This window comes from Schistocerca nitens, unplaced genomic scaffold, assembly GCF_023898315.1.
Source record: "Schistocerca nitens isolate TAMUIC-IGC-003100 unplaced genomic scaffold, iqSchNite1.1 HiC_scaffold_468, whole genome shotgun sequence".
In the NCBI taxonomy this organism is placed as follows: Eukaryota; Metazoa; Arthropoda; class Insecta; order Orthoptera; family Acrididae; genus Schistocerca; species Schistocerca nitens.
This window is the reverse complement of record NW_026046001.1, coordinates 7,560,979-7,587,379: the sequence shown is the minus strand read 5'-3', so window position 1 is coordinate 7,587,379 and position 26,401 is coordinate 7,560,979. Positions and strand designations below refer to the sequence as shown.

The 26,401-nt window shown below is 69.4% G+C and overlaps 2 protein-coding genes across 2 annotated transcripts; both read right to left on the bottom strand.

Annotated features, from left to right (window-relative positions):
* Positions 1-8: 8 nt before the first annotated feature.
* On the bottom strand, positions 9-19,455 carry LOC126232323 (uncharacterized). Its single transcript, XM_049942602.1, has 17 exons — positions 18,109-19,455; positions 17,210-18,034; positions 16,664-17,026; positions 15,718-16,578; positions 15,049-15,630; positions 14,460-14,917; positions 12,964-14,399; positions 11,644-12,867; positions 10,667-11,533; positions 9,991-10,595; positions 9,361-9,938; positions 8,591-9,314; positions 7,353-8,502; positions 6,026-7,200; positions 4,396-5,940; positions 4,066-4,288; positions 9-3,994 (listed from the first exon to the last, which is right to left on the bottom strand). The coding sequence occupies exons 1-17, from the start codon at positions 19,453-19,455 to the stop codon at positions 9-11; spliced, it is 17,949 nt and encodes a 5,982-aa protein (XP_049798559.1).
* LOC126232322 (uncharacterized) lies at positions 19,452-26,141 on the bottom strand. Its single transcript, XM_049942601.1, has 7 exons — positions 25,245-26,141; positions 24,825-25,173; positions 23,918-24,683; positions 22,367-23,342; positions 21,709-22,194; positions 20,768-21,634; positions 19,452-20,696 (listed from the first exon to the last, which is right to left on the bottom strand). The coding sequence occupies exons 1-7, from the start codon at positions 26,139-26,141 to the stop codon at positions 19,452-19,454; spliced, it is 5,586 nt and encodes a 1,861-aa protein (XP_049798558.1).
* Between the last annotated feature and the right edge of the window lie 260 nt (positions 26,142-26,401).

Sequence of the window (26,401 nt, the reverse complement as noted above, 5' to 3'; positions counted from 1 at the left end):
GCTTATGCCTAGCTGTTTCTGCGCAGCTGTTTCGGCGCAGCTGTTTCGGCGCAGCTGTTTCGGCGCAGCTGTTTCGGCGCAGCTGTTTCGGCGCAGCTGTTTCGGCGCAGCTGTTTCGGCGCAGCTGTTTCGGCGCAGCAGTTTCGGCGCAGCAGTTTCGGCGCAGCAGTTTCGGCGCAGCAGTTTCGGCGCAGCAGTTTCGGCGCAGCAGTTTCGGCGCAGCCGTTTCGGCGCAGCCGTTTCGGCGCAGCCGTTTCGGCGCAGCCGTTTCGGCGCAGCCGTTTCGGCGCAGCCGTTTCGGCGCAGCCGTTTCTGCGCAGCCGTTTCTGCGCAGCCGTTTCTGCGCAGCCGTTTCTGCGCAGCCGTATCTGCGCAGCCGTATCTGCGCAGCCGTTTCTGCGCAGCCGTTTCTGCGCAGCCGCTTCTGCGCAGCCGCTTCTGCGCAGCCGCTTCTGCGCAGCCGCTTCTGCGCAGCCGCTTCTGCGCAGCGGCTTCTGCGCAGCCGTTTCTGCGCAGCCGTTTCTGCGCAGCCGTTTCTGCGCAGCCGTTTCTGCGCAGCCGTTTCTGCGCAGCCGTTTCTGCGCAGCCGTTTCTGCGCAGCCGTTTCTGCGCAGCCGTTTCTGCGCAGCCGTTCCTGCGCAGCCGTTCCTGCGCAGCCGTTCCTGCGCAGCCGTTCCTGCGCAGCCGTTCCTGCGCAGCCGTTCCTGCGCAGCCGTTTCTGCGCAGCCGTTTCTGCGCAGCCGTTTCTGCGCAGCCGCTTCTGCGCAGCCGCTTCTGCGCAGCCGCTTCTGCGCAGCCGCTTCTGCGCAGCCGCTTCTGCGCAGCCGCTTCTGCGCAGCCGCTTCTGCGCAGCCGTTCCTGCGCAGCCGTTCCTGCGCAGCCGTTCCTGCGCAGCCGTTCCTGCGCAGCCGTTCCTGCGCAGCCGTTCCTGCGCAGCCGTTCCTGCGCAGCCGTTTCTGCGCAGCCGTTTCTGCGCAGCCGTTTCTGCGCAGCCGTTTCTGCGCAGCCGTTTCTGCGCAGCCGTTTCTGCGCAGCCGCTTCTGCGCAGCCGCTTCTGCGCAGCCGCTTCTGCGCAGCCGCTTCAGCGCAGCCGCTACTGCGCAGCCGCTACTGCGCAGACGCTTCTGCGCAGCCGCTTCTGCGCAGCCGCTTCTGCGCAGCCGCTTCTGCGCAGCCGCTTCTGCGCAGCCGCTTCTGCGCAGCCGCTTCTGCGCAGCCGCTTCTGCGCAGCCGCTCCTGCGCAGCCGCTCCTGCGCAGCCGCTCCTGCGCAGCCGTTCCTGCGCAGCCGTTCCTGCGCAGCCGTTCCTGCGCAGCCGTTCCTGCGCAGCCGTTCCTGCGCAGCCGTTTCTGCGCAGCCGTTTCTGCGCAGCCGTTTCTGCGCAGCCGTTTCTGCGCAGCCGTTTCTGCGCAGCCGTTTCTGCGCAGCCGTTTCTGCGCAGCCGCTTCTGCGCAGCCGCTTCTGCGCAGCCGCTTCTGCGCAGCCGCTTCTGCGCAGCCGCTTCTGCGCAGCCGCTTCTGCGCAGCCGCTTCTGCGCAGCCGCTTCTGCGCAGCCGCTTCTGCGCAGCCGCTTCTGCGCAGCCGCTTCTGCGCAGCCGTTTCTGCGCAGCCGTTTCTGCGCAGCCGTTTCTGCGCAGCCGTTTCTGCGCAGCCGTTTCTGCGCAGCCGCTTCTGCGCAGCCGCTTCTGCGCAGCCGCTTCTGCGCAGCCGCTTCTGCGCAGCCGCTTCTGCGCAGCCGCTTCTGCGCAGCCGCTTCTGCGCAGCCGCTTCTGCGCAGCCGCTTCTGCGCAGCCGCTTCTGCGCAGCCGTTTCTGCGCAGCCGTTTCTGCGCAGCCGTTTCTGCGCAGCCGTTTCTGCGCAGCCGTTTCTGCGCAGCCGTTTCTGCGCAGCCGTTTCTGCGCAGCCGTTTCTGCGCAGCCGTTCCTGCGCAGCCGTTCCTGCGCAGCCGTTTCTGCGCAGCCGTTTCTGCGCAGCCGTTTCTGCGCAGCCGCTTCTGCGCAGCCGCTTCTGCGCAGCCGCTTCTGCGCAGCCGCTTCTGCGCAGCCGCTTCTGCGCAGCCGCTGCTGCGCAGCCGCTTCTGCGCAGCCGCTTCTGCGCAGCCGCTTCTGCGCAGCCGCTTCTGCGCAGCCGCTTCTGCGCAGCCGCTTCTGCGCAGCCGCTTCTGCGCAGCCGCTTCTGCGCAGCCGTTTCTGCGCAGCCGCTTCTGCGCAGCCGCTTCTGCGCAGCCGCTACTGCGCAGCCGCTTCTGCGCAGCCGCTTCTGCGCAGCCGTTTCCGCGCAGCCGTTTCCGCGCAGCCGTTTCCGCGCAGCCGTTTCCGCGCAGCCGTTTCTGCGCAGCCGTTTCTGCGCAGCCGCTTCTGCGCAGCCGCTTCTGCGCAGCCGCTTCTGCGCAGCCGCTTCTGCGCAGCCGCTATTGCGCAGCCGCTTCTGCGCAGCCGCTTCTGCGCAGCCGCTTCTGCGCAGCCGCTTCTGCGCAGCCGCTTCTGCGCAGCCGCTTCTGCGCAGCCGCTTCTGCGCAGCCGCTTCTGCGCAGCCGCTTCCGCGCAGCCGCTTCCGCGCAGCCGCTTCCGCGCAGCCGCTTCCGCGCAGCCGCTTCCGCGCAGCCGCTTCCGCGCAGCCGCTTCCGCGCAGCCGCTTCCGCGCAGCCGCTTCCGCGCAGCCGTTTCCGCGCAGCCGTTTCCGCGCAGCCGTTTCCGCGCAGCCGCTTCCGCGCAGCCGCTTCCGCGCAGCCGCTTCTGCGCAGCCGCTTCTGCGCAGCCGCTTCTGCGCAGCCGTTTCTGCGCAGCCGTTTCTGCGCAGCCGTATCTGCGCAGCCGTATCTGCGCAGCCGCTTCTGCGCAGCCGTTTCTGCGCAGCCGTTTCTGCGCAGCCGCTTCTGCGCAGCCGCTTCTGCGCAGCCGCTTCTGCGCAGCCGCTTCTGCGCAGCCGCTTCTGCGCAGCCGCTTCAGCGCAGCCGCTTCTGCGCAGCCGCTTCAGCGCAGCCGCTTCTGCGCAGCCGCTTCTGCGCAGCCGCTTCTGCGCAGCCGCTTCTGCGCAGCCGCTTCTGCGCAGCCGCTTCTGCGCAGCCGCTTCTGCGCAGCCGCTTCTGCGCAGCCGCTTCCGCGCAGCCGCTTCCGCGCAGCCGCTTCCGCGCAGCCGCTTCCGCGCAGCCGCTTCCGCGCAGCCGCTTCCGCGCAGCCGCTTCCGCGCAGCCGTTTCCGCGCAGCCGTTTCCGCGCAGCCGTTTCCGCGCAGCCGTATCTGCGCAGCCGTATCTGCGCAGCCGTATCTGCGCAGCCGCTTCTGCGCAGCCGCTTCTGCGCAGCCGCTTCTGCGCAGCCGCTTCCGCGCAGCCGCTTCCGCGCAGCCGCTTCCGCGCAGCCGCTTCCGCGCAGCCGCTTCCGCGCAGCCGCTTCCGCGCAGCCGCTTCCGCGCAGCCGCTTCCGCGCAGCCGCTTCCGCGCAGCCGTTTCCGCGCAGCCGTTTCCGCGCAGCCGTTTCCGCGCAGCCGTTTCCGCGCAGCCGTTTCCGCGCAGCCGTTTCCGCGCAGCCGTATCCGCGCAGCCGCTTCTGCGCAGCCGCTTCTGCGCAGCCGCTTCTGCGCAGCCGCTTCTGCGCAGCCGCTTCTGCGCAGCCGCTTCTGCGCAGCCGCTTCTGCGCAGCCGCTTCTGCGCAGCCGCTTCTGCGCAGCCGCTTCTGCGCAGCCGCTTCTGCGCAGCCGCTTCTGCGCAGCCGCTTCTGCGCAGCCGCTTCTGCGCAGCCGCTTCTGCGCAGCCGCTTCTGCGCAGCCGCTTCTGCGCAGCCGCTTCTGCGCAGCCGCTTCTGCGCAGCCGCTTCTGCGCAGCCGCTTCTGCGCAGCCGCTTCTGCGCAGCCGCTTCTGCGCAGCCGCTTCTGCGCAGCCGCTTCTGCGCAGCCGCTTCTGCGCAGCCGCTTCTGCGCAGCCGCTTCTGCGCAGCCGCTTCTGCGCAGCCGCTTCTGCGCAGCCGCTTCTGCGCAGCCGCTTCTGCGCAGCCGTTCCTGCGCAGCCGTTCCTGCGCAGCCGTTACTGCGCAGCCGTTACTGCGCAGCCGTTACTGCGCAGCCGTTACTGCGCAGCCGTTCCTGCGCAGCCGTTCCTGCGCAGCCGTTCCTGCGCAGCCGTTCCTGCGCAGCAGTTCCTGCGCAGCCGTTCCTGCGCAGCCGTTCCTGCGCAGCCGTTCCTGCGCAGCCGTTCCTGCGCAGCCGTTCGTGCGCAGCCGTTCCTGCGCAGCCGTTCCTGCGCAGCCGTTCCTGCGCAGCCGTTCCTGCGCAGCCGTTCCTGCGCAGCCGTTCCTGCGCAGCCGTTTATGCGCAGCCGTTTATGCGCAGCCGTTTATGCGCAGCCGTTTCTGCGCAGCCGTTTCTGCGCAGCCGTTTCTGCGCAGCCGTTTCTGCCTAGCCGTTTCTGCGCAGCCGTTTCTGCGCAGCCGCTTCTGCGCAGCCGCTTCTGCGCAGCCGCTTCTGCGCAGCCGCTTCTGCGCAGCCGCTTCTGCGCAGCCGCTTCTGCGCAGCCGCTTCTGCGCAGCCGCTTCTGCGCAGCCGCTTCTGCGCAGCCGTTCCTGCGCAGCCGTTCCTGCGCAGCCGTTCCTGCGCAGCCGTTCCTGCGCAGCCGTTCCTGCGCAGCCGTTCCTGCGCAGCCGTTCCTGCGCAGCCGTTCCTGCGCAGCCGTTCCTGCGCAGCCGTTCCTGCGCAGCCGTTCCTGCGCAGCCGTTCCTGCGCAGCCGTTCCTGCGCAGCCGTTCCTGCGCAGCCGTTCCTGCGCAGCTGTTCCTGCGCAGCCGCTTCTGCGCAGCCGCTTCTGCGCAGCCGCTTCTGCGCAGCCGCTTCTGCGCAGCCGCTTCTGCGCAGCCGCTTCTGCGCAGCCGCTTCTGCGCAGCCGCTTCTGCGCAGCCGCTTCTGCGCAGCCGCTTCTGCGCAGCCGCTTCTGCGCAGCCGCTTCTGCGCAGCCGCTTCTGCGCAGCCGTTCCTGCGCAGCCGTTCCTGCGCAGCCGTTCCTGCGCAGCCGTTACTGCGCAGCCGTTCCTGCGCAGCCGTTCCTGCGCAGCCGTTCCTGCGCAGCCGTTCCTGCGCAGCCGTTCCTGCGCAGCCGTTCCTGCGCAGCCGTTCCTGCGCAGCCGTTCCTGCGAAGCCGTTCCTGCGCAGCCGTTCCTGCGCAGCCGTTCCTGCGCAGCCGTTCCTGCGCAGCCGTTCCTGCGCAGCCGTTCCTGCGCAGCCGTTCCTGCGCAGCCGTTCCTGCGCAGCCGTTCCTGCGCAGCCGTTCCTGCGCAGCCGTTCCTGCGCAGCCGTTCCTGCGCAGCCGTTCCTGCGCAGCCGTTTCTGCGCAGCCGTTTCTGCGCAGCCGTTCCTGCGCAGCCGTTCCTGCGCAGCCGTTCCTGCGCAGCCGTTCCTGCGCAGCCGTTCCTGCGCAGCCGTTCCTGCGCAGCCGTTCCTGCGCAGCCGTTCCTGCGCAGCCGTTCCTGCGCAGCTGTTCCTGCGCAGCCGCTTCTGCGCAGCCGCTTCTGCGCAGCCGCTTCTGCGCAGCCGCTTCTGCGCAGCCGCTTCTGCGCAGCCGCTTCTGCGCAGCCGCTTCTGCGCAGCCGCTTCTGCGCAGCCGCTTCTGCGCAGCCGCTTCTGCGCAGCCGCTTCTGCGCAGCCGCTTCTGCGCAGCCGCTTCTGCGCAGCCGCTTCTGCGCAGCCGCTTCTGCGCAGCCGCTTCTGCGCAGCCGCTTCTGCGCAGCCGCTTCTGCGCAGCCGCTTCTGCGCAGCCGCTTCTGCGCAGCCGCTTCTGCGCAGCCGCTTCTGCGCAGCCGCTTCTGCGCAGCCGCTTCTGCGCAGCCGCTTCTGCGCAGCCGCTTCTGCGCAGCCGCTTCTGCGCAGCCGCTTCTGCGCAGCCGCTTCTGCGCAGCCGCTTCTGCGCAGCCGCTTCTGCGCAGCCGCTTCTGCGCAGCCGTTCCTGCGCAGCCGTTCCTGCGCAGCCGTTCCTGCGCAGCCGTTCCTGCGCAGCCGTTACTGCGCAGCCGTTACTGCGCAGCCGTTACTGCGCAGCCGTTACTGCGCAGCCGTTCCTGCGCAGCAGTTCCTGCGCAGCCGTTCCTGCGCAGCCGTTCCTGCGCAGCCGTTCCTGCGCAGCCGTTCCTGCGCAGCCGTTCGTGCGCAGCCGTTCCTGCGCAGCCGTTCCTGCGCAGCCGTTCCTGCGCAGCCGTTCCTGCGCAGCCGTTCCTGCGCAGCCGTTCCTGCGCAGCCGTTCCTGCGCAGCCGTTCCTGCGCAGCCGTTTATGCGCAGCCGTTTATGCGCAGCCGTTTCTGCGCAGCCGTTTCTGCGCAGCCGTTTATGCGCAGCCGTTTCTGCGCAGCCGTTTCTGCGCAGCCGTTTCTGCCTAGCCGTTTCTGCGCAGCCGCTTCTGCGCAGCCGCTTCTGCGCAGCCGCTTCTGCGCAGCCGCTTCTGCGCAGCCGCTTCTGCGCAGCCGCTTCTGCGCAGCCGCTTATGCGCAGCCGCTTCTGCGCAGCCGCTTCTGCGCAGCCGCTTCTGCGCAGCCGCTTCTGCGCAGCCGCTTCTGCGCAGCCGCTTCTGCGCAGCCGCTTCTGCGCAGCCGCTTCTGCGCAGCCGCTTCTGCGCAGCCGCTTCTGCGCAGCCGCTTCTGCGCAGCCGCTTCTGCGCAGCCGCTTCTGCGCAGCCGCTTCTGCGCAGCCGCTTCTGCGCAGCCGCTTCTGCGCAGCCGCTTCTGCGCAGCCGCTTCTGCGCAGCCGCTTCTGCGCAGCCGTTCCTGCGCAGCCGTTCCTGCGCAGCCGTTCCTGCGCAGCCGTTCCTGCGCAGCCGTTCCTGCGCAGCCGTTCCTGCGCAGCCGTTCCTGCGCAGCCGTTTCTGCGCAGCCGTTCCTGCGCAGCCGTTCCTGCGCAGCCGTTCCTGCGCAGCCGTTCCTGCGCAGCCGTTCCTGCGCAGCCGTTCCTGCGCAGCCGTTCCTGCGCAGCCGTTCCTGCGCAGCCGTTCCTGCGCAGCCGTTCCTGCGCAGCCGTTCCTGCGAAGCCGTTCCTGCGCAGCCGTTCCTGCGCAGCCGTTCCTGCGCAGCCGTTCCTGCGCAGCCGTTCCTGCGCAGCCGTTCCTGCGCAGCCGTTCCTGCGCAGCCGTTCCTGCGCAGCCGTTCCTGCGCAGCCGTTCCTGCGCAGCCGTTCCTGCGCAGCCGTTCCTGCGCAGCCGTTCCTGCGCAGCCGTTCATGCGCAGCCGTTTCTGCGCAGCCGTTTCTGCGCAGCCGTTTATGCGCAGCCGTTTCTGCGCAGCCGTTTCTGCGCAGCCGTTTCTGCCTAGCCGCTTCTGCGCAGCCGCTTCTGCGCAGCCGCTTCTGCGCAGCCGCTTATGCGCAGCCGCTTATGCGCAGCCGCTTATGCGCAGCCGCTTCTGCGCAGCCGCTTCTGCGCAGCCGCTTCTGCGCAGCCGCTTCTGCGCAGCCGCTTCTGCGCAGCCGCTTCTGCGCAGCCGCTTCTGCGCAGCCGCTTCTGCGCAGCCGCTTCTGCGCAGCCGCTTCTGCGCAGCCGCTTCTGCGCAGCCGCTTCTGCGCAGCCGCTTCTGCGCAGCCGCTTCTGCGCAGCCGCTTCTGCGCAGCCGCTTCTGCGCAGCCGCTTCTGCGCAGCCGCTTCTGCGCAGCCGCTTCTGCGCAGCCGCTTCTGCGCAGCCGCTTCTGCGCAGCCGCTTCTGCGCAGCCGCTTCTGCGCAGCCGCTTCTGCGCAGCCGCTTCTGCGCAGCCGCTTCTGCGCAGCCGCTTCTGCGCAGCCGCTTCTGCGCAGCCGCTTCTGCGCAGCCGCTTCTGCGCAGCCGCTTCTGCGCAGCCGCTTCTGCGCAGCCGCTTCTGCGCAGCCGCTTCTGCGCAGCCGCTTCTGCGCAGCCGCTTCTGCGCAGCCGCTTCTGCGCAGCCGCTTCTGCGCAGCCGCTTCTGCGCAGCCGCTTCTGCGCAGCCGTTCCTGCGCAGCCGTTCCTGCGCAGCCGTTCCTGCGCAGCCGTTCCTGCGCAGCCGTTCCTGCGCAGCCGTTCCTGCGCAGCCGTTCCTGCGCAGCCGTTCCTGCGCAGCCGTTCCTGCGCAGCCGTTCCTGCGCAGCCGTTCCTGCGCAGCCGTTCCTGCGCAGCCGTTCCTGCGCAGCCGTTCCTGCGCAGCCGTTCCTGCGCAGCCGTTCCTGCGCAGCCGTTCCTGCGCAGCCGTTCCTGCGCAGCTGTTCCTGCGCAGCTGTTCCTGCGCAGCTGCTTCTGCGCAGCTGCTTCTGCGCAGCTGTTCCTGCGCAGCCGCTTCTGCGCAGCCGCTTCTGCGCAGCCGTTTATGCGCAGCCGTTTATGCGCAGCCGTTCCTGCGCAGCCGTTCCTGCGCAGCCGTTCCTGCGCAGCCGTTCCTGCGCAGCCGTTCCTGCGCAGCTGTTCCTGCGCAGCTGTTCCTGCGCAGCTGTTCCTGCGCAGCTGCTTCTGCGCAGCTGCTTCTGCGCAGTTGTTCCTGCGCAGCCGCTTCTGCGCAGCCGCTTCTGCGCAGCCGCTTCTGCGCAGCCGCTTCTGCGCAGCCGTTTATGCGAAGCCGTTCCTGCGCAGCCGTTCCTGCGCAGCCGTTCGTGCGCAGCCGTTCCTGCGCAGCCGTTCCTGCGCAGCCGTTCCTGCGCAGCCGTTCCTGCGCAGCTGTTCCTGCGCAGCTGTTCCTGCGCAGCTGTTCCTGCGCAGCTGTTCCCGCGCAGCTGTTCCTGCGCAGCTGTTCCTGCGCAGCTGTTCCTGCGCAGCTGCTTCTGCGCAGCTGCTTCTGCGCAGTTGTTCCTGCGCAGCCGTTCCTGCGCAGCCGTTCCTGCGCAGCCGTTCCTGCGCAGCCGTTCCTGCGCAGCCGTTCCTGCGCAGCCGCTTCTGCGCAGCCGCTTCTGCGCAGCCGCTTCTGCGCAGCCGCTTCTGCGCAGCCGCTTCTGCGCAGCCGCTTCTGCGCAGCCGCTTCTGCGCAGCCGCTTCTGCGCAGCCGCTTCTGCGCAGCCGCTTCTGCGCAGCCGCTTCTGCGCAGCCGCTTCTGCGCAGCCGCTTCAGCGCAGCCGCTTCTGCGCAGCCGCTTCTGCGCAGCCGCTTCTGCGCAGCCGCTTCTGCGCAGCCGCTTCTGCGCAGCCGTTCCTGCGCAGCCGTTTATGCGCAGCCGTTCCTGCGCAGCCGTTCCTGCGCAGCCGTTCCTGCGCAGCCGTTCCTGCGCAGCCGTTCCTGCGCAGCCGTTCCTGCGCAGCCGTTCCTGCGCAGCCGTTCCTGCGCAGCCGTTCCTGCGCAGCCGTTCCTGCGCAGCTGCTTCTGCGCAGCTGCTTCTGCGCAGTTGTTCCTGCGCAGCCGCTTCTGCGCAGCCGCTTCTGCGCAGCCGTTTATGCGCAGCCGTTTATGCGCAGCCGTTTATGCGCAGCCGTTCCTGCGAAGCCGTTCCTGCGCAGCCGTTCCTGCGCAGCCGTTCCTGCGCAGCCGTTCCTGCGCAGCCGTTCCTGCGCAGCTGTTCCTGCGCAGCTGTTCCTGCGCAGCTGTTCCTGCGCAGCTGTTCCTGCGCAGCTGTTCCTGCGCAGCTGTTCCTGCGCAGCTGTTCCTGCGCAGCTGTTCCTGCGCAGCTGTTCCTGCGCAGCTGCTTCTGCGCAGCTGCTTCTGCGCAGTTGTTCCTGCGCAGCCGTTCCTGCGCAGCCGTTCCTGCGCAGCCGTTCCTGCGCAGCCGTTCCTGCGCAGCCGTTACTGCGCAGCCGTTTCTGCGCAGCCGTTCCTGCGCAGCCGTTCCTGCGCAGCCGTTCCTGCGCAGCCGTTCCTGCGCAGCCGTTCCTGCGCAGCCGTTCCTGCTCAGCCGTTCCTGCGCAGCCGTTCCTGCGCAGCCGTTCCTGCGCAGCCGTTCCTGCGCAGCCGTTCCTGCGCAGCCGTTCCTGCGCAGCCGTTCCTGCGCAGCCGTTCCTGCGCAGCCGTTCCTGCGCAGCTGTTCCTGCGCAGCTGTTCCTGTGCAGCTGTTTATGCGCAGCCGTTTATGCGCAGCCGTTTATGCGCAGCCGTTTATGCGCAGCCGTTTATGCGCAGCCGTTTCTGCGCAGCCGTTTCTGCGCAGCCGTTTATGCGCAGCCGTTTATGCGCAGCCGCTTCTGCGCAGCCGCTTCTCCGCAGCCGCTTCTGCGCAGCCGCTTCTGCGCAGCCGCTTCTGCGCAGCCGCTTCTGCGCAGCCGCTTGTGCGCAGCCGCTTGTGCGCAGCCGCTTGTGCGCAGCCGCTTGTGCGCAGCCGCTTGTGCGCAGCCGCTTTGTGCGCAGCCGCTTTGTGCGCAGCCGCTTTGTGCGCAGCCGCTTTGTGCGCAGCCGCTTTGTGCGCAGCCGCTTTGTGCGCAGCCGCTTTGTGCGCAGCCGCTTCTGCGCAGCCGCTTCTGCGCAGCCGCTTCTGCGCAGCCGCTTCTGCGCAGCCGCTTCTGCGCAGCCGCTTCTGCGCAGCCGCTTCTGCGCAGCCGCTTCTGCGCAGCCGCTTCTGCGCAGCCGCTTCTGCGCAGCCGTTTCTGCGCAGCCGTTTCTGCGCAGCCGTTCCTGCGCAGCCGTTCCTGCGCAGCCGTTCCTGCGCAGCCGTTCCTGCGCAGCCGTTCCTGCGCAGCCGTTCCTGCGCAGCCGTTCCTGCGCAGCCGTTCCTGCGCAGCCGTTTCTGCGCAGCCGTTACTGCGCAGCCGTTACTGCGCAGCCGTTACTGCGCAGCCGTTACTGCGCAGCCGTTCCTGCGCAGCCGTTCCTGCGCAGCCGTTCCTGCGCAGCCGTTCCTGCGCAGCCGTTCCTGCGCAGCCGTTCCTGCGCAGCCGTTCCTGCGAAGCCGTTCCTGCGAAGCCGTTCCTGCGAAGCCGTTCCTGCGCAGCCGTTCCTGCGCAGCCGTTCCTGCGCAGCCGTTTCTGCGCAGCCGTTTCTGCGCAGCCGTTCCTGCGCAGCCGTTTCTGCGCAGCCGTTTCTGCGCAGCCGTTCCTGCGCAGCTGTTCCTGCGCAGCTGTTCCTGCGCAGCTGTTCCTGCGCAGCTGTTTCTGCGCAGCTGTTCCTGCGCAGCTGTTCCTGCGCAGCCGCTTCTGCGCAGCTGTTCCTGCGCAGCCGCTTTTGCGCAGCCGCTTCTGCGCAGCCGCTTCTGCGCAGCCGCTTCTGCGCAGCCGCTTCTGCGCAGCCGCTTCTGCGCAGCCGCTTCTGCGCAGCCGCTTCTGCGCAGCCGCTTCTGCGCAGCCGCTTCTGCGCAGCCGCTTCTGCGCAGCCGCTTCTGCGCAGCCGCTTCTGCGCAGCCGCTTCTGCGCAGCCGCTTCTGCGCAGCCGCTTCTGCGCAGCCGCTTCTGCGCAGCCGCTTCTGCGCAGCCGCTTCTGCGCAGCCGCTTCTGCGCAGCCGCTTCTGCGCAGCCGCTTCTGCGCAGCCGCTTCTGCGCAGCCGTTCCTGCGCAGCCGTTCCTGCGCAGCCGTTCCTGCGCAGCCGTTCCTGCGCAGCCGTTCCTGCGCAGCCGTTCCTGCGCAGCCGTTCCTGCGCAGCCGTTCCTGCGCAGCCGTTCCTGCGCAGCCGTTTCTGCGCAGCCGTTCCTGCGCAGCCGTTCCTGCGCAGCCGTTCCTGCGCAGCCGTTTATGCGCAGCAGTTTATGCGCAGCCGTTTATGCGCAGCCGTTTCTGCGCAGCCGTTTCTGCGCAGCCGTTTCTGCGCAGCCGTTTATGCGCAGCCGCTTCTGCGCAGCCGCTTCTGCGCAGCCGCTTCTGCGCAGCCGCTTCTGCGCAGCCGCTTCTGCGCAGCCGCTTGTGCGCAGCCGCTTGTGCGCAGCCGCTTGTACGCAGCCGCTTGTGCGCAGCCGCTTGTGCGCAGCCGCTTTGTGCGCAGCCGCTTTGTGCGCAGCCGCTTTGTGCGCAGCCGCTTTGTGCGCAGCCGCTTCTGCGCAGCCGCTTCTGCGCAGCCGCTTCTGCGCAGCCGCTTCTGCGCAGCCGCTTCTGCGCAGCCGCTTCTGCGCAGCCGCTTCTGCGCAGCCGCTTCTGCGCAGCCGTTCCTGCGCAGCCGTTCCTGCGCAGCCGTTCCTGCGCAGCCGTTCCTGCGCAGCCGTTCCTGCGCAGCCGTTCCTGCGCAGCCGTTCCTGCGCAGCCGTTTCTGCGCAGCCGTTACTGCGCAGCCGTTACTGCGCAGCCGTTCCTGCGCAGCCGTTCCTGCGCAGCCGTTCCTGCGCAGCCGTTCCTGCGCAGCCGTTCCTGCGCAGCCGTTCCTGCGCAGCCGTTCCTGCGCAGCCGTTCCTGCGCAGCCGTTCCTGCGCAGCCGTTCCTGCGAAGCCGTTCCTGCGAAGCCGTTCCTGCGCAGCCGTTCCTGCGCAGCCGTTCCTGCGCAGCCGTTTCTGCGCAGCCGTTTCTGCGCAGCCGTTTCTGCGCAGCCGTTCCTGCGCAGCCGTTTCTGCGCAGCCGTTCCTGCGCAGCCGTTCCTGCGCAGCTGTTCCTGCGCAGCTGTTCCTGCGCAGCTGTTTCTGCGCAGCTGTTCCTGCGCAGCTGTTCCTGCGCAGCCGCTTCTGCGCAGCCGTTCCTGCGCAGCCGCTTTTGCGCAGCCGCTTCTGCGCAGCCGCTTCTGCGCAGCCGCTTCTGCGCAGCCGCTTCTGCGCAGCCGCTTCTGCGCAGCCGCTTCTGCGCAGCCGCTTCTGCGCAGCCGCTTCTGCGCAGCCGCTTCTGCGCAGCCGCTTCTGCGCAGCCGCTTCTGCGCAGCCGCTTCTGCGCAGCCGCTTCTGCGCAGCCGCTTCTGCGCAGCCGCTTCTGCGCAGCCGCTTCTGCGCAGCCGCTTCTGCGCAGCCGTTCCTGCGCAGCCGTTCCTGCGCAGCCGTTCCTGCGCAGCCGTTCCTGCGCAGCCGTTCCTGCGCAGCCGTTCCTGCGCAGCCGTTCCTGCGCAGCCGTTTCTGCGCAGCCGTTTCTGCGCAGCCGTTCCTGCGCAGCCGTTTATGCGCAGCCGTTTATGCGCAGCCGTTTATGCGCAGCCGTTTCTGCGCAGCCGTTTATGCGCAGCCGTTTATGCGCAGCCGCTTCTGCGCAGCCGCTTCTGCGCAGCCGCTTCTGCGCAGCCGCTTCTGCGCAGCCGCTTCTGCGCAGCCGCTTCTGCGCAGCCGCTTGTGCGCAGCCGCTTGTGCGCAGCCGCTTGTGCGCAGCCGCTTGTGCGCAGCCGCTTTGTGCGCAGCCGCTTTGTGCGCAGCCGCTTTGTGCGCAGCCGCTTTGTGCGCAGCCGCTTTGTGCGCAGCCGCTTCTGCGCAGCCGCTTCTGCGCAGCCGCTTCTGCGCAGCCGCTTCTGCGCAGCCGCTTCTGCGCAGCCGCTTCTGCGCAGCCGCTTCTGCGCAGCCGCTTCTGCGCAGCCGCTTCTGCGCAGCCGCTTCTGCGCAGCCGCTTCTGCGCAGCCGCTTCTGCGCAGCCGCTTCTGCGCAGCCGCTTCTGCGCAGCCGTTCCTGCGCAGCCGTTCCTGCGCAGCCGTTCCTGCGCAGCCGTTCCTGCGCAGCCGTTCCTGCGCAGCCGTTCCTGCGCAGCCGTTCCTGCGCAGCCGTTTCTGCGCAGCCGTTACTGCGCAGCCGGTTACTGCGCAGCCGTTACTGCGCAGCCGTTCCTGCGCAGCCGTTCCTGCGCAGCCGTTCCTGCGCAGCCGTTCCTGCGCAGCCGTTCCTGCGCAGCCGTTCCTGCGCAGCCGTTCCTGCGCAGCCGTTCCTGCGCAGCCGTTCCTGCGAAGCCGTTCCTGCGAAGCCGTTCCTGCGAAGCCGTTCCTGCGCAGCCGTTCCTGCGCAGCCGTTCCTGCGCAGCCGTTTCTGCGCAGCCGTTTCTGCGCAGCCGTTTCTGCGCAGCCGTTCCTGCGCAGCCGTTTCTGCGCAGCTGTTTCTGCGCAGCTGTTCCTGCGCAGCTGTTCCTGCGCAGCTGTTCCTGCGCAGCTGTTCCTGCGCAGCTGTTTCTGCGCAGCCGTTCCTGCGCAGCCGTTCCTGCGCAGCCGCTTCTGCGCAGCTGTTCCTGCGCAGCCGCTTTTGCGCAGCCGCTTCTGCGCAGCCGCTTCTGCGCAGCCGCTTCTGCGCAGCCGCTTCTGCGCAGCCGCTTCTGCGCAGCCGCTTCTGCGCAGCCGCTTCTGCGCAGCCGCTTCTGCGCAGCCGCTTCTGCGCAGCCGCTTCTGCGCAGCCGCTTCTGCGCAGCCGCTTCTGCGCAGCCGCTTCTGCGCAGCCGTTCCTGCGCAGCCGTTCCTGCGCAGCCGTTCCTGCGCAGCCGTTCCTGCGCAGCCGTTCCTGCGCAGCCGTTCCTGCGCAGCCGTTCCTGCGCAGCCGTTCCTGCGCAGCCGTTCCTGCGCAGCCGTTCCTGCGCAGCCGTTCCTGCGCAGCCGTTCCTGCGCAGCCGTTCCTGCGCAGCCGTTCCTGCGCAGCCGCTTCTGCGCAGCCGCTTCTGCGCAGCTGTTCCTGCGCAGCCGCTTCTGCGCAGCCGCTTCTGCGCAGCCGCTTCTGCGCAGCCGTTTATGCGCAGCCGTTTATGCGCAGCCGTTCCTGCGCAGCCGTTCCTGCGCAGCCGTTCCTGCGCAGCCGTTCCTGCGCAGCCGTTCCTGCGCAGCCGTTCCTGCGCAGCCGTTCCTGCGCAGCTGTTCCTGCGCAGCTGTTCCTGCGCAGCTGCTTCTGCGCAGCTGCTTCTGCGTAGTTGTTCCTGCGCAGCCGCTTCTGCGCAGCCGCTTCTGCGCAGCCGCTTCTGCGCAGCCGTTTATGCGCAGCCGTTTATGCGCAGCCGTTCCTGCGAAGCCGTTCCTGCGCAGCCGTTCCTGCGCAGCCGTTCGTGCGCAGCCGTTCCTGCGCAGCCGTTCCTGCGCAGCTGTTCCTGCGCAGCTGTTCCTGCGCAGCTGTTCCTGCGCAGCTGTTCCTGCGCAGCTGTTCGTGCGCAGCTGTTCCTGCGCAGCTGTTCCTGCGCAGCTGTTCCTGCGCAGCTGTTCCTGCGCAGCTGTTCCTGCGCAGCTGTTCCTGCGCAGCCGTTCCTGCGCAGCCGTTTATGCGCAGCCGTTTATGCGCAGCCGTTTCTGCGCAGGCCGTTTCTGCGCAGCCGTTTATGCGCAGCCGTTTCTGCGCAGCCGTTTCTGCCTAGCCGTTTCTGCGCAGCCGTTTCTGCGCAGCCGTTTCTGCGCAGCCGTTTCTGCGCAGCCGCTTCTGCGCAGGCCGCTTCTGCGCAGCCGCTTCTGCGCAGCCGCTTCTGCGCAGCCGCTTCTGCGCAGCCGCTTCTGCGCAGCCGCTTCTGCGCAGCCGCTTCTGCGCAGCCGCTTCTGCGCAGCCGCTTCTGCGCAGCCGCTTCTGCGCAGCCGCTTCTGCGCAGCCGCTCGCGCAGCAGCTTCTGCGCAGCCGCTTCGCTCAGCGCTTTGCGCAGCCGCTTCTGCGCAGAGCCGCTTCTGCGCAGCCGCTTTCTGCGCAGCCGCTTCTGCGCAGCCGCTTCTGCGCAGCCGCTTCTGCGCAGCCGCTTCTGCGCAGCCGCTTCTGCGCAGCCGCTTCTGCGCAGCCGCTTCTGCGCAGCCGCTTCGGCGCAGCCGCTTCGGCGCAGCCGCTTCTGCGCAGCCGCTTCTGCGCAGCCGCTTCTGCGCAGCCGTTTCTGCGCAGCCGCTTCTGCGCAGCCGCTTCTGCGCAGCCGCTTCTGCGCAGCCGCTTCTGCGCAGCCGTTCCTGCGCAGCGTTCCTGCGCAGCCGTTCCTGCGCAGCCGTTCCTGCGCAGCCGTTCCTGCGCAGCCGTTCCTGCGCAGCCGTTACTGCGCAGCCGTTCTGCGCAGCCGTTCCTGCGCAGCCGTTCCTGCGCAGCCGTTCCTGCGCAGGCCGTTCCTGCGCAGCCGTTCCTGCGCAGCCGTTCTGCGCGGTTCCTGCGCAGCAGTTCCTGCGCAGCCGTTCCTGCGCAGAGCCGTTCCTGCGCAGCCGTTCCTGCGCAGCCGTTCCTGCGCAGCCGTTCGTGCGCAGCCGTTTCGTGCGCAGCCGTTCTTCCTGCGCAGCCGTTCCTGCGCAGCCGTTCCTGCGCAGCCGTTCCTGCGCAGCCGTTCCTGCGCAGCCGTTCCTGCGCAGCCGTTATGCGCAGCCGTTTCTGCGCAGCCGTTTCTGCGCAGCCGTTTATGCGCAGCCGTTCTTCTGCGCAGCCGTTTCTGCGCAGCCGTTTCCTGCGCAGCCGTTTCTGCGCAGCCGTTTCTGCGCAGCCGCTCCTTGCGCAGCCGGCTTCCTGCGCAGCCGTCTCTGCGCAGCCCCCGCTTCTGCGCAGCCGCTTCTGCGCAGCCGCTTCTGCGCAGCCGCTTCTGCGCAGCCAGCTTCTGCGCAAGCCGCTTCTGCGCAGTCCGCTTCTGCGCAGGTCGCTTCTGCGCGCTTCTGCGCAGCCGCTTCTGCGCAGCCGCTTCTGCGCAGCCGCTTCTGCGCAGCCGCTTCTGCGCAGCCGCTTCTGCGCAGCCGGTTCTGCGCAGCCGGTTCTGCGCAGCCGCTTCTGCGCAGCCGCTTCTGCGCAGCCGCTTCTGCGCAGCCGCTTCTGCGCAGCCGCTTCTGCGCAGCCGCTTCTGCGCAGCCGCTTCGGCGCAGCCGCTTCGGCGCAGCCGCTTCTGCGCAGCCGCTTCTGCGCAGCCGCTTCTGCGCAGCCGCTTCTGCGCAGCCGCTTCTGCGCAGCCGTTCCTGCGCAGCCGTTCCTGCGCAGCCGTTCCTGCGCAGCTGTTCCTGCGCAGCCGTTACTGCGCAGCCGTTACTGCGCAGCCGTTACTGCGCAGCCGTTACTGCGCAGCCGTTACTGCGCAGCCGTTCCTGCGCAGCCGTTCCTGCGCAGCCGTTCCTGCGCAGCCGTTCCTGCGCAGCCGTTCCTGCGCAGCCGTTCCTGCGCAGCCGTTCCTGCGCAGCCGTTCCTGCGCAGCCGTTCCTGCGCAGCCGTTCCTGCGCAGCCGTTCCTGCGCAGCCGTTCCTGCGCAGCCGTTTCTGCGCAGCCGTTTCTGCGCAGCCGTTCCTGCGCAGCCGTTCCTGCGCAGCCGTTCCTGCGCAGCCGTTCCTGCGCAGCCGTTCCTGCGCAGCCGTTCCTGCGCAGCCGTTCCTGCGCAGCCGTTCCTGCGCAGCCGTTCCTGCGCAGCCGTTCCTGCGCAGCCGTTCCTGCGCAGCCGTTACTGCGCAGCCGTTCCTGCGCAGCCGTTACTGCGCAGCCGTTACTGCGCAGCCGTTACTGCGCAGCCGTTACTGCGCAGCCGTTACTGCGCAGCCGTTACTGCGCAGCCGTTACTGCGCAGCCGTTACTGCGCAGCCGTTACTGCGCAGCCGTTACTGCGCAGCCGTTACTGCGCAGCCGTTCCTGCGCAGCCGTTCCTGCGCAGCCGTTCCTGCGCAGCCGTTCCTGCGCAGCCGTTCCTGCGCAGCCGTTCCTGCGCAGACGTTCCTGCGCAGACGTTCCTGCGCAGACGTTCCTGCGCAGACGTTCCTGCGCAGACGTTCCTGCGCAGCCGTTCCTGCGCAGCCGCTTCTGCGCAGCCGCTTCTGCGCAGCCGCTTCTGCGCAGCCGCTTCTGCGCAGCCGCTTCTGCGCAGCCGCTTCTGCGCAGCCGCTTCTGCGCAGCCGCTTCTGCGCAGCCGCTTCTGCGCAGCCGCTTCTGCGCAGCCGCTTCTGCGCAGCCGCTTCTGCGCAGCCGCTTCTGCGCAGCCGCTTCTGCGCAGCCGCTTCTGCGCAGCCGCTTCTGCGCAGCCGCTTCTGCGCAGCCGCTTCCGCGCAGCCGTTCCCGCGCAGCCGTTCCCGCGCAGCCGTTCCCGCGCAGCCGTTCCCGCGCAGCCGTTTCCGCGCAGCCGTTCCCGCGCAGCCGTTACTGCGCAGCCGTTTCTGCGCAGCCGTTCCTTCGCAGCCGTTCCTGCGCAGCCGTTCCTGCGCAGCCGTTCCTGCGCAGCCGTTCCTGCGCAGCCGTTCCTGCTCAGCCGTTCCTGCGCAGCCGTTCCTGCGCAGCCGTTCCTGCGCAGCCGTTCCTGCGCAGCCGTTCCTGCGCAGCCGTTCCTGCGCAGCCGTTCCTGCGCAGCCGTTCCTGCGCAGCCGTTCCTGCGCAGCCGTACCTGCGCAGCCGTTCCTGCGCAGCCGTTCCTGCGCAGCCGTTCCTGCGCAGCCGTTCCTGCGCAGCCGTTCCTGCGCAGCCGTTCATGCGCAGCCGTTTATGCGCAGCCGTTTATGCGCAGCCGTTTCTGCGCAGCCGCTTCTGCGCAGCCGCTTCTGCGCAGCCGCTTCTGCGCAGCCGCTTCTGCGCAGCCGCTTCTGCGCAGCCGCTTCTGCGCAGCCGCTTCTGCGCAGCCGCTTCTGCGCAGCCGCTTTGTGCGCAGCCGCTTTGTGCGCAGCCGCTTTGTGCGCAGCCGCTTTGTGCGCAGCCGCTTTGTGCGCAGCCGCTTCTGCGCAGCCGCTTCTGCGCAGCCGCTTCTGCGCAGCCGCTTCTGCGCAGCCGCTTCTGCGCAGCCGCTTCTGCGCAGCCGCTTCTGCGCAGCCGCTTCTGCGCAGCCGCTTCTGCGCAGCCGCTTCTGCGCAGCCGTTCCTGCGCAGCCGTTCCTGCGCAGCCGTTCCTGCGCAGCCGTTCCTGCGCAGCCGTTCCTGCGCAGCCGTTCCTGCGCAGCCGTTCCTGCGCAGCCGTTCCTGCGCAGCCGTTCCTGCGCAGCCGTTCCTGCGCAGCCGTTCCTGCGCAGCCGTTCCTGCGCAGCCGTTCCTGCGCAGCCGTTCCTGCGCAGCCGTTCCTGCGCAGCCGTTCCTGCGCAGCCGTTTCTGCGCAGCCGTTCCTGCGCAGCTGTTCCTGCGCAGCTGTTCCTGCGCAGCTGTTCCTGCGCAGCTGTTCCTGCGCAGCTGTTCCTGCGCAGCCGCTTCTGCGCAGCCGTTCCTGCGCAGCCGCTTCTGCGCAGCCGCTTCTGCGCAGCCGCTTCTGCGCAGCCGCTTCTGCGCAGCCGCTTCTGCGCAGCCGCTTCTGCGCAGCCGCTTCTGCGCAGCCGCTTCTGCGCAGCCGCTTCTGCGCAGCCGCTTCTGCGCAGCCGCTTCTGCGCAGCCGCTTCTGCGCAGCCGCTTCTGCGCAGCCGCTTCTGCGCAGCCGCTTCTGCGCAGCCGCTTCTGCGCAGCCGCTTCTGCGCAGCCGCTTCTGCGCAGCCGCTTCTGCGCAGCCGCTTCTGCGCAGCCGTTCCCGCGCAGCCGTTCCCGCGCAGCCGTTCCCGCGCAGCCGTTCCCGCGCAGCCGTTTCCGCGCAGCCGTTCCCGCGCAGCCGTTACTGCGCAGCCGTTTCTGCGCAGCCGTTCCTTCGCAGCCGTTCCTGCGCAGCCGTTCCTGCGCAGCCGTTCCTGCGCAGCCGTTCCTGCGCAGCCGTTCCTGCTCAGCCGTTCCTGCGCAGCCGTTCCTGCGCAGCCGTTCCTGCGCAGCCGTTCCTGCGCAGCCGTTCCTGCGCAGCCGTTTCTGCGCAGCCGTTCCTGCGCAGCCGTTCCTGCGCAGCCGTTCCTGCGCAGCCGTACCTGCGCAGCCGTTCCTGCGCAGCCGTTCCTGCGCAGCCGTTCCTGCGCAGCCGTTCCTGCGCAGCCGTTCATGCGCAGCCGTTCATGCGCAGCCGTTTATGCGCAGCCGTTTCTGCGCAGCCGTTTATGCGCAGCCGCTTCTGCGCAGCCGCTTCTGCGCAGCCGCTTCTGCGCAGCCGCTTCTGCGCAGCCGCTTCTGCGCAGCCGCTTCTGCGCAGCCGCTTTGTGCGCAGCCGCTTTGTGCGCAGCCGCTTTGTGCGCAGCCGCTTTGTGCGCAGCCGCTTTGTGCGCAGCCGCTTCTGCGCAGCCGCTTCTGCGCAGCCGCTTCTGCGCAGCCGCTTCTGCGCAGCCGCTTCTGCGCAGCCGCTTCTGCGCAGCCGCTTCTGCGCAGCCGCTTCTGCGCAGCCGCTTCTGCGCAGCCGTTCCTGCGCAGCCGTTCCTGCGCAGCCGTTCCTGCGCAGCCGTTCCTGCGCAGCCGTTCCTGCGCAGCCGTTCCTGCGCAGCCGTTCCTGCGCAGCCGTTCCTGCGCAGCCGTTCCTGCGCAGCCGTTCCTGCGCAGCCGTTCCTGCGCAGCCGTTCCTGCGCAGCCGTTCCTGCGCAGCCGTTCCTGCGCAGCCGTTCCTGCGCAGCCGTTCCTGCGCAGCCGTTCCTGCGCAGCCGTTTCTGCGCAGCCGTTCCTGCGCAGCCGTTCCTGCGCAGCCGTTCCTGCGCAGCCGTTCCTGCGCAGCCGTTCCTGCGCAGCTGTTCCTGCGCAGCTGTTCCTGCGCAGCTGTTCCTGCGCAGCTGTTCCTGCGCAGCTGTTCCTGCGCAGCCGCTTCTGCGCAGCCGTTCCTGCGCAGCCGCTTCTGCGCAGCCGCTTCTGCGCAGCCGCTTGTGCGCAGCCGCTTGTGCGCAGCCGCTTGTGCGCAGCCGCTTGTGCGCAGCCGCTTTGTGCGCAGCCGCTTTGTGCGCAGCCGCTTTGTGCGCAGCCGCTTTGTGCGCAGCCGCTTTGTGCGCAGCCGCTTTGTGCGCAGCCGCTTCTGCGCAGCCGCTTCTGCGCAGCCGCTTCTGCGCAGCCGCTTCTGCGCAGCCGCTTCTGCGCAGCCGCTTCTGCGCAGCCGCTTCTGCGCAGCCGCTTCTGCGCAGCCGCTTCTGCGCAGCCGCTTCTGCGCAGCCGCTTCTGCGCAGCCGCTTCTGCGCAGCCGCTTCTGCGCAGCCGTTCCTGCGCAGCCGTTCCTGCGCAGCCGTTCCTGCGCAGCCGTTCCTGCGCAGCCGTTCCTGCGCAGCCGTTCCTGCGCAGCCGTTCCTGCGCAGCCGTTCCTGCGCAGCCGTTCCTGCGCAGCCGTTCCTGCGCAGCCGTTTCTGCGCAGCCGTTACTGCGCAGCCGTTACTGCGCAGCCGTTACTGCGCAGCCGTTCCTGCGCAGCCGTTCCTGCGCAGCCGTTCCTGCGCAGCCGTTCCTGCGCAGCCGTTCCTGCGCAGCCGTTCCTGCGCAGCCGTTCCTGCGAAGCCGTTCCTGCGAAGCCGTTCCTGCGAAGCCGTTCCTGCGCAGCCGTTCCTGCGCAGCCGTTCCTGCGCAGCCGTTTCTGCGCAGCCGTTTCTGCGCAGCCGTTTCTGCGCAGCCGTTCCTGCGCAGCCGTTTCTGCGCAGCCGTTTCTGCGCAGCTGTTCCTGCGCAGCTGTTCCTGCGCAGCTGTTCCTGCGCAGCTGTTCCTGCGCAGCTGTTTCTGCGCAGCCGTTCCTGCGCAGCCGTTCCTGCGCAGCCGCTTCTGCGCAGCTGTTCCTGCGCAGCCGCTTTTGCGCAGCCGCTTCTGCGCAGCCGCTTCTGCGCAGCCGCTTCTGCGCAGCCGCTTCTGCGCAGCCGCTTCTGCGCAGCCGCTTCTGCGCAGCCGCTTCTGCGCAGCCGCTTCTGCGCAGCCGCTTCTGCGCAGCCGCTTCTGCGCAGCCGCTTCTGCGCAGCCGCTTCTGCGCAGCCGCTTCTGCGCAGCCGTTCCTGCGCAGCCGTTCCTGCGCAGCCGTTCCTGCGCAGCCGTTCCTGCGCAGCCGTTCCTGCGCAGCCGTTCCTGCGCAGCCGTTCCTGCGCAGCCGTTCCTGCGCAGCCGTTCCTGCGCAGCCGTTCCTGCGCAGCCGTTCCTGCGCAGCCGTTCCTGCGCAGCCGTTCCTGCGCAGCCGTTCCTGCGCAGCCGCTTCTGCGCAGCCGCTTCTGCGCAGCTGTTCCTGCGCAGCCGCTTCTGCGCAGCCGCTTCTGCGCAGCCGCTTCTGCGCAGCCGCTTCTGCGCAGCCGTTTATGCGCAGCCGTTTATGCGCAGCCGTTCCTGCGCAGCCGTTCCTGCGCAGCCGTTCCTGCGCAGCCGTTCCTGCGCAGCCGTTCCTGCGCAGCCGTTCCTGCGCAGCCGTTCCTGCGCAGCCGTTCCTGCGCAGCCGTTCCTGCGCAGCCGTTCCTGCGCAGCTGTTCCTGCGCAGCTGTTCCTGCGCAGCTGCTTCTGCGCAGCTGCTTCTGCGTAGTTGTTCCTGCGCAGCCGCTTCTGCGCAGCCGCTTCTGCGCAGCCGCTTCTGCGCAGCCGTTTATGCGCAGCCGTTTATGCGCAGCCGTTCCTGCGAAGCCGTTCCTGCGCAGCCGTTCCTGCGCAGCCGTTCGTGCGCAGCCGTTCCTGCGCAGCCGTTCCTGCGCAGCTGTTCCTGCGCAGCTGTTCCTGCGCAGCTGTTCCTGCGCAGCTGTTCCTGCGCAGCTGTTCGTGCGCAGCTGTTCCTGCGCAGCTGTTCCTGCGCAGCTGTTCCTGCGCAGCTGTTCCTGCGCAGCTGTTCCTGCGCAGCTGTTCCTGCGCAGCTGTTCCTGCGCAGCCGTTTATGCGCAGCCGTTTATGCGCAGCCGTTTCTGCGCAGCCGTTTCTGCGCAGCCGTTTATGCGCAGCCGTTTCTGCGCAGCCGTTTATGCGCAGCCGTTTCTGCGCAGCCGTTTCTGCCTAGCCGTTTCTGCGCAGCCGTTTCTGCGCAGCCGTTTCTGCGCAGCCGCTTCTGCGCAGCCGCTTCTGCGCAGCCGCTTCTGCGCAGCCGCTTCTGCGCAGCCGCTTCTGCGCAGCCGCTTCTGCGCAGCCGCTTCTGCGCAGCCGCTTCTGCGCAGCCGCTTCTGCGCAGCCGCTTCTGCGCAGCCGCTTCTGCGCAGCCGCTTCTGCGCAGCCGCTTCTGCGCAGCCGCTTCTGCGCAGCCGCTTCTGCGCAGCCGCTTCTGCGCAGCCGCTTCTGCGCAGCCGCTTCTGCGCAGCCGCTTCTGCGCAGCCGCTTCTGCGCAGCCGCTTCTGCGCAGCCGCTTCTGCGCAGCCGCTTCGGCGCAGCCGCTTCGGCGCAGCCGCTTCTGCGCAGCCGCTTCTGCGCAGCCGCTTCTGCGCAGCCGTTTCTGCGCAGCCGCTTCTGCGCAGCCGCTTCTGCGCAGCCGCTTCTGCGCAGCCGCTTCTGCGCAGCCGTTCCTGCGCAGCCGTTCCTGCGCAGCCGTTCCTGCGCAGCCGTTCCTGCGCAGCCGTTCCTGCGCAGCCGTTTCTGCGCAGCCGTTACTGCGCAGCCGTTACTGCGCAGCCGTTCCTGCGCAGCCGTTCCTGCGCAGCCGTTCCTGCGCAGCCGTTCCTGCGCAGCCGTTCCTGCGCAGCCGTTCCTGCGCAGCCGCTTCTGCGCAGCCGCTTCTGCGCAGCCGCTTCTGCGCAGCCGCTTCTGCGCAGCCGCTTCTGCGCAGCCGCTTCTGCGCAGCCGCTTCTGCGCAGCCGGTTCTGCGCAGCCGCTTCTGCGCAGCCGCTTCTGCGCAGCCGCTTCTGCGCAGCCGCTTCTGCGCAGCCGCTTCTGCGCAGCCGCTTCTGCGCAGCCGCTTCGGCGCAGCCGCTTCGGCGCAGCCGCTTCTGCGCAGCCGCTTCTGCGCAGCCGCTTCTGCGCAGCCGCTTCTGCGCAGCCGCTTCTGCGCAGCCGTTCCTGCGCAGCCGTTCCTGCGCAGCCGTTCCTGCGCAGCCGTTACTGCGCAGCCGTTACTGCGCAGCCGTTACTGCGCAGCCGTTACTGCGCAGCCGTTACTGCGCAGCCGTTACTGCGCAGCCGTTACTGCGCAGCCGTTACTGCGCAGCCGTTACTGCGCAGCCGTTACTGCGCAGCCGTTCCTGCGCAGCCGTTCCTGCGCAGCCGTTCCTGCGCAGCCGTTCCTGCGCAGCCGTTCCTGCGCAGCCGTTCCTGCGCAGCCGTTCCTGCGCAGCCGTTCCTGCGCAGCCGTTTCTGCGCAGCCGTTTCTGCGCAGCCGTTTCTGCGCAGCCGTTCCTGCGCAGCCGTTCCTGCGCAGCCGTTCCTGCGCAGCCGTTCCTGCGCAGCCGTTCCTGCGCAGCCGTTCCTGCGCAGCCGTTCCTGCGCAGCCGTTCCTGCGCAGCCGTTCCTGCGCAGCCGTTCCTGCGCAGCCGTTCCTGCGCAGCCGTTACTGCGCAGCCGTTCCTGCGCAGCCGTTCCTGCGCAGCCGTTACTGCGCAGCCGTTACTGCGCAGCCGTTACTGCGCAGCCGTTACTGCGCAGCCGTTACTGCGCAGCCGTTACTGCGCAGCCGTTCCTGCGCAGCCGTTCCTGCGCAGCCGTTCCTGCGCAGCCGTTCCTGCGCAGCCGTTCCTGCGCAGCCGTTCCTGCGCAGCCGTTCCTGCGCAGCCGTTCCTGCGCAGCCGTTCCTGCGCAGCCGTTCCTGCGCAGCCGTTTATGCGCAGCCGTTTCTGCGCAGCCGTTTCTGCGCAGCCGTTTATGCGCAGCCGTTTCTGCGCAGCCGTTTCTGCGCAGCCGTTTCTGCGCAGCCGTTTCTGCGCAGCCGTTTCTGCGCAGCCGCTCCTGCGCAGCCGCTCCTGCGCAGCCGCTGCGCAGCCGCTTCTGCGCAGCCGCTTCTGCGCAGCCGCTTCTGCGCAGCCGCTTCTGCGCAGCCGCTTCTGCGCAGCCGCTTCTGCGCAGCCGCTTCTGCGCAGCCGCTTCTGCGCAGTCGCTTCTGCGCAGCCGCTTCTGCGCAGCCGCTTCTGCGCAGCCGCTTCTGCGCAGCCGCTTCTGCGCAGCCGCTTCTGCGCAGCCGCTTCTGCGCAGCCGCTTCTGCGCAGCCGGTTCTGCGCAGCCGCTTCTGCGCAGCCGCTTCTGCGCAGCCGCTTCTGCGCAGCCGCTTCTGCGCAGCCGCTTCTGCGCAGCCGCTTCTGCGCAGCCGCTTCGGCGCAGCCGCTTCGGCGCAGCCGCTTCTGCGCAGCCGCTTCTGCGCAGCCGCTTCTGCGCAGCCGCTTCTGCGCAGCCGCTTCTGCGCAGCCGTTCCTGCGCAGCCGTTCCTGCGCAGCCGTTCCTGCGCAGCCGTTACTGCGCAGCCGTTACTGCGCAGCCGTTACTGCGCAGCCGTTACTGCGCAGCCGTTACTGCGCAGCCGTTACTGCGCAGCCGTTACTGCGCAGCCGTTACTGCGCAGCCGTTACTGCGCAGCCGTTACTGCGCAGCCGTTCCTGCGCAGCCGTTCCTGCGCAGCCGTTCCTGCGCAGCCGTTCCTGCGCAGCCGTTCCTGCGCAGCCGTTCCTGCGCAGCCGTTCCTGCGCAGCCGTTCCTGCGCAGCCGTTTCTGCGCAGCCGTTTCTGCGCAGCCGTTTCTGCGCAGCCGTTCCTGCGCAGCCGTTCCTGCGCAGCCGTTCCTGCGCAGCCGTTCCTGCGCAGCCGTTCCTGCGCAGCCGTTCCTGCGCAGCCGTTCCTGCGCAGCCGTTCCTGCGCAGCCGTTCCTGCGCAGCCGTTCCTGCGCAGCCGTTCCTGCGCAGCCGTTACTGCGCAGCCGTTCCTGCGCAGCCGTTCCTGCGCAGCCGTTACTGCGCAGCCGTTACTGCGCAGCCGTTACTGCGCAGCCGTTACTGCGCAGCCGTTACTGCGCAGCCGTTACTGCGCAGCCGTTCCTGCGCAGCCGTTCCTGCGCAGCCGTTCCTGCGCAGCCGTTCCTGCGCAGCCGTTCCTGCGCAGCCGTTCCTGCGCAGCCGTTCCTGCGCAGACGTTCCTGCGCAGACGTTCCTGCGCAGACGTTCCTGCGCAGACGTTCCTGCGCAGACGTTCCTGCGCAGACGTTCCTGCGCAGACGTTCCTGCGCAGACGTTCCTGCGCAGCCGTTCCTGCGCAGCCGCTTCTGCGCAGCCGCTTCTGCGCAGCCGCTTCTGCGCAGCCGCTTCTGCGCAGCCGCTTCTGCGCAGCCGCTTCTGCGCAGCCGCTTCTGCGCAGCCGCTTCTGCGCAGCCGCTTCTGCGCAGCCGCTTCTGCGCAGCCGCTTCTGCGCAGCCGCTTCTGCGCAGCCGCTTCTGCGCAGCCGCTTCTGCGCAGCCGCTTCTGCGCAGCCGCTTCTGCGCAGCCGTTTCCGCGCAGCCGTTCCCGCGCAGCCGTTCCCGCGCAGCCGTTCCCGCGCAGCCGTTTCCGCGCAGCCGTTCCCGCGCAGCCGTTACTGCGCAGCCGTTTCTGCGCAGCCGTTCCTTCGCAGCCGTTCCTGCGCAGCCGTTCCTGCGCAGCCGTTCCTGCGCAGCCGTTCCTGCGCAGCCGTTCCTGCTCAGCCGTTCCTGCGCAGCCGTTCCTGCGCAGCCGTTCCTGCGCAGCCGTTCCTGCGCAGCCGTTCCTGCGCAGCCGTTTCTGCGCAGCCGTTCCTGCGCAGCCGTTCCTGCGCAGCCGTTCCTGCGCAGCCGTTCCTGCGCAGCCGTACCTGCGCAGCCGTTCCTGCGCAGCCGTTCCTGCGCAGCCGTTCCTGCGCAGCCGTTCCTGCGCAGCCGTTCCTGCGCAGCCGTTCATGCGCAGCCGTTTATGCGCAGCCGTTTATGCGCAGCCGTTTCTGCGCAGCCGTTTATGCGCAGCCGCTTCTGCGCAGCCGCTTCTGCGCAGCCGCTTCTGCGCAGCCGCTTCTGCGCAGCCGCTTCTGCGCAGCCGCTTCTGCGCAGCCGCTTCTGCGCAGCCGCTTTGTGCGCAGCCGCTTTGTGCGCAGCCGCTTTGTGCGCAGCCGCTTTGTGCGCAGCCGCTTTGTGCGCAGCCGCTTCTGCGCAGCCGCTTCTGCG

Coding starts and splice junctions, on each gene's coding strand:
- LOC126232323 (XM_049942602.1), bottom strand. CDS start 19,455: ATGAACGGCTGCGCAGGAACGGCTGCGCAGGAACGGCTGCGCAGGAAC. Junction 16,579..16,663: donor TGCGCAGTAACGGCTGCGCA/GTAACGGCTGCG, acceptor ACGGCTGCGCAG/GAACGGCTGCGCAGGAACGG. Junction 4,289..4,395: donor GAAACGGCTGCGCAGAAACG/GCTAGGCAGAAA, acceptor ACGGCTGCGCAG/GAACGGCTGCGCAGGAACGG.
- LOC126232322 (XM_049942601.1), bottom strand. CDS start 26,141: ATGAACGGCTGCGCAGGAACGGCTGCGCAGGAACGGCTGCGCAGGAAC. Junction 25,174..25,244: donor TGCGCAGTAACGGCTGCGCA/GTAACGGCTGCG, acceptor ACGGCTGCGCAG/GAACGGCTGCGCAGGAACGG. Junction 22,195..22,366: donor GGCTGCGCAGAAGCGGCTGC/GCAGAAACGGCT, acceptor ACGGCTGCGCAG/GAACAGCTGCGCAGGAACAG.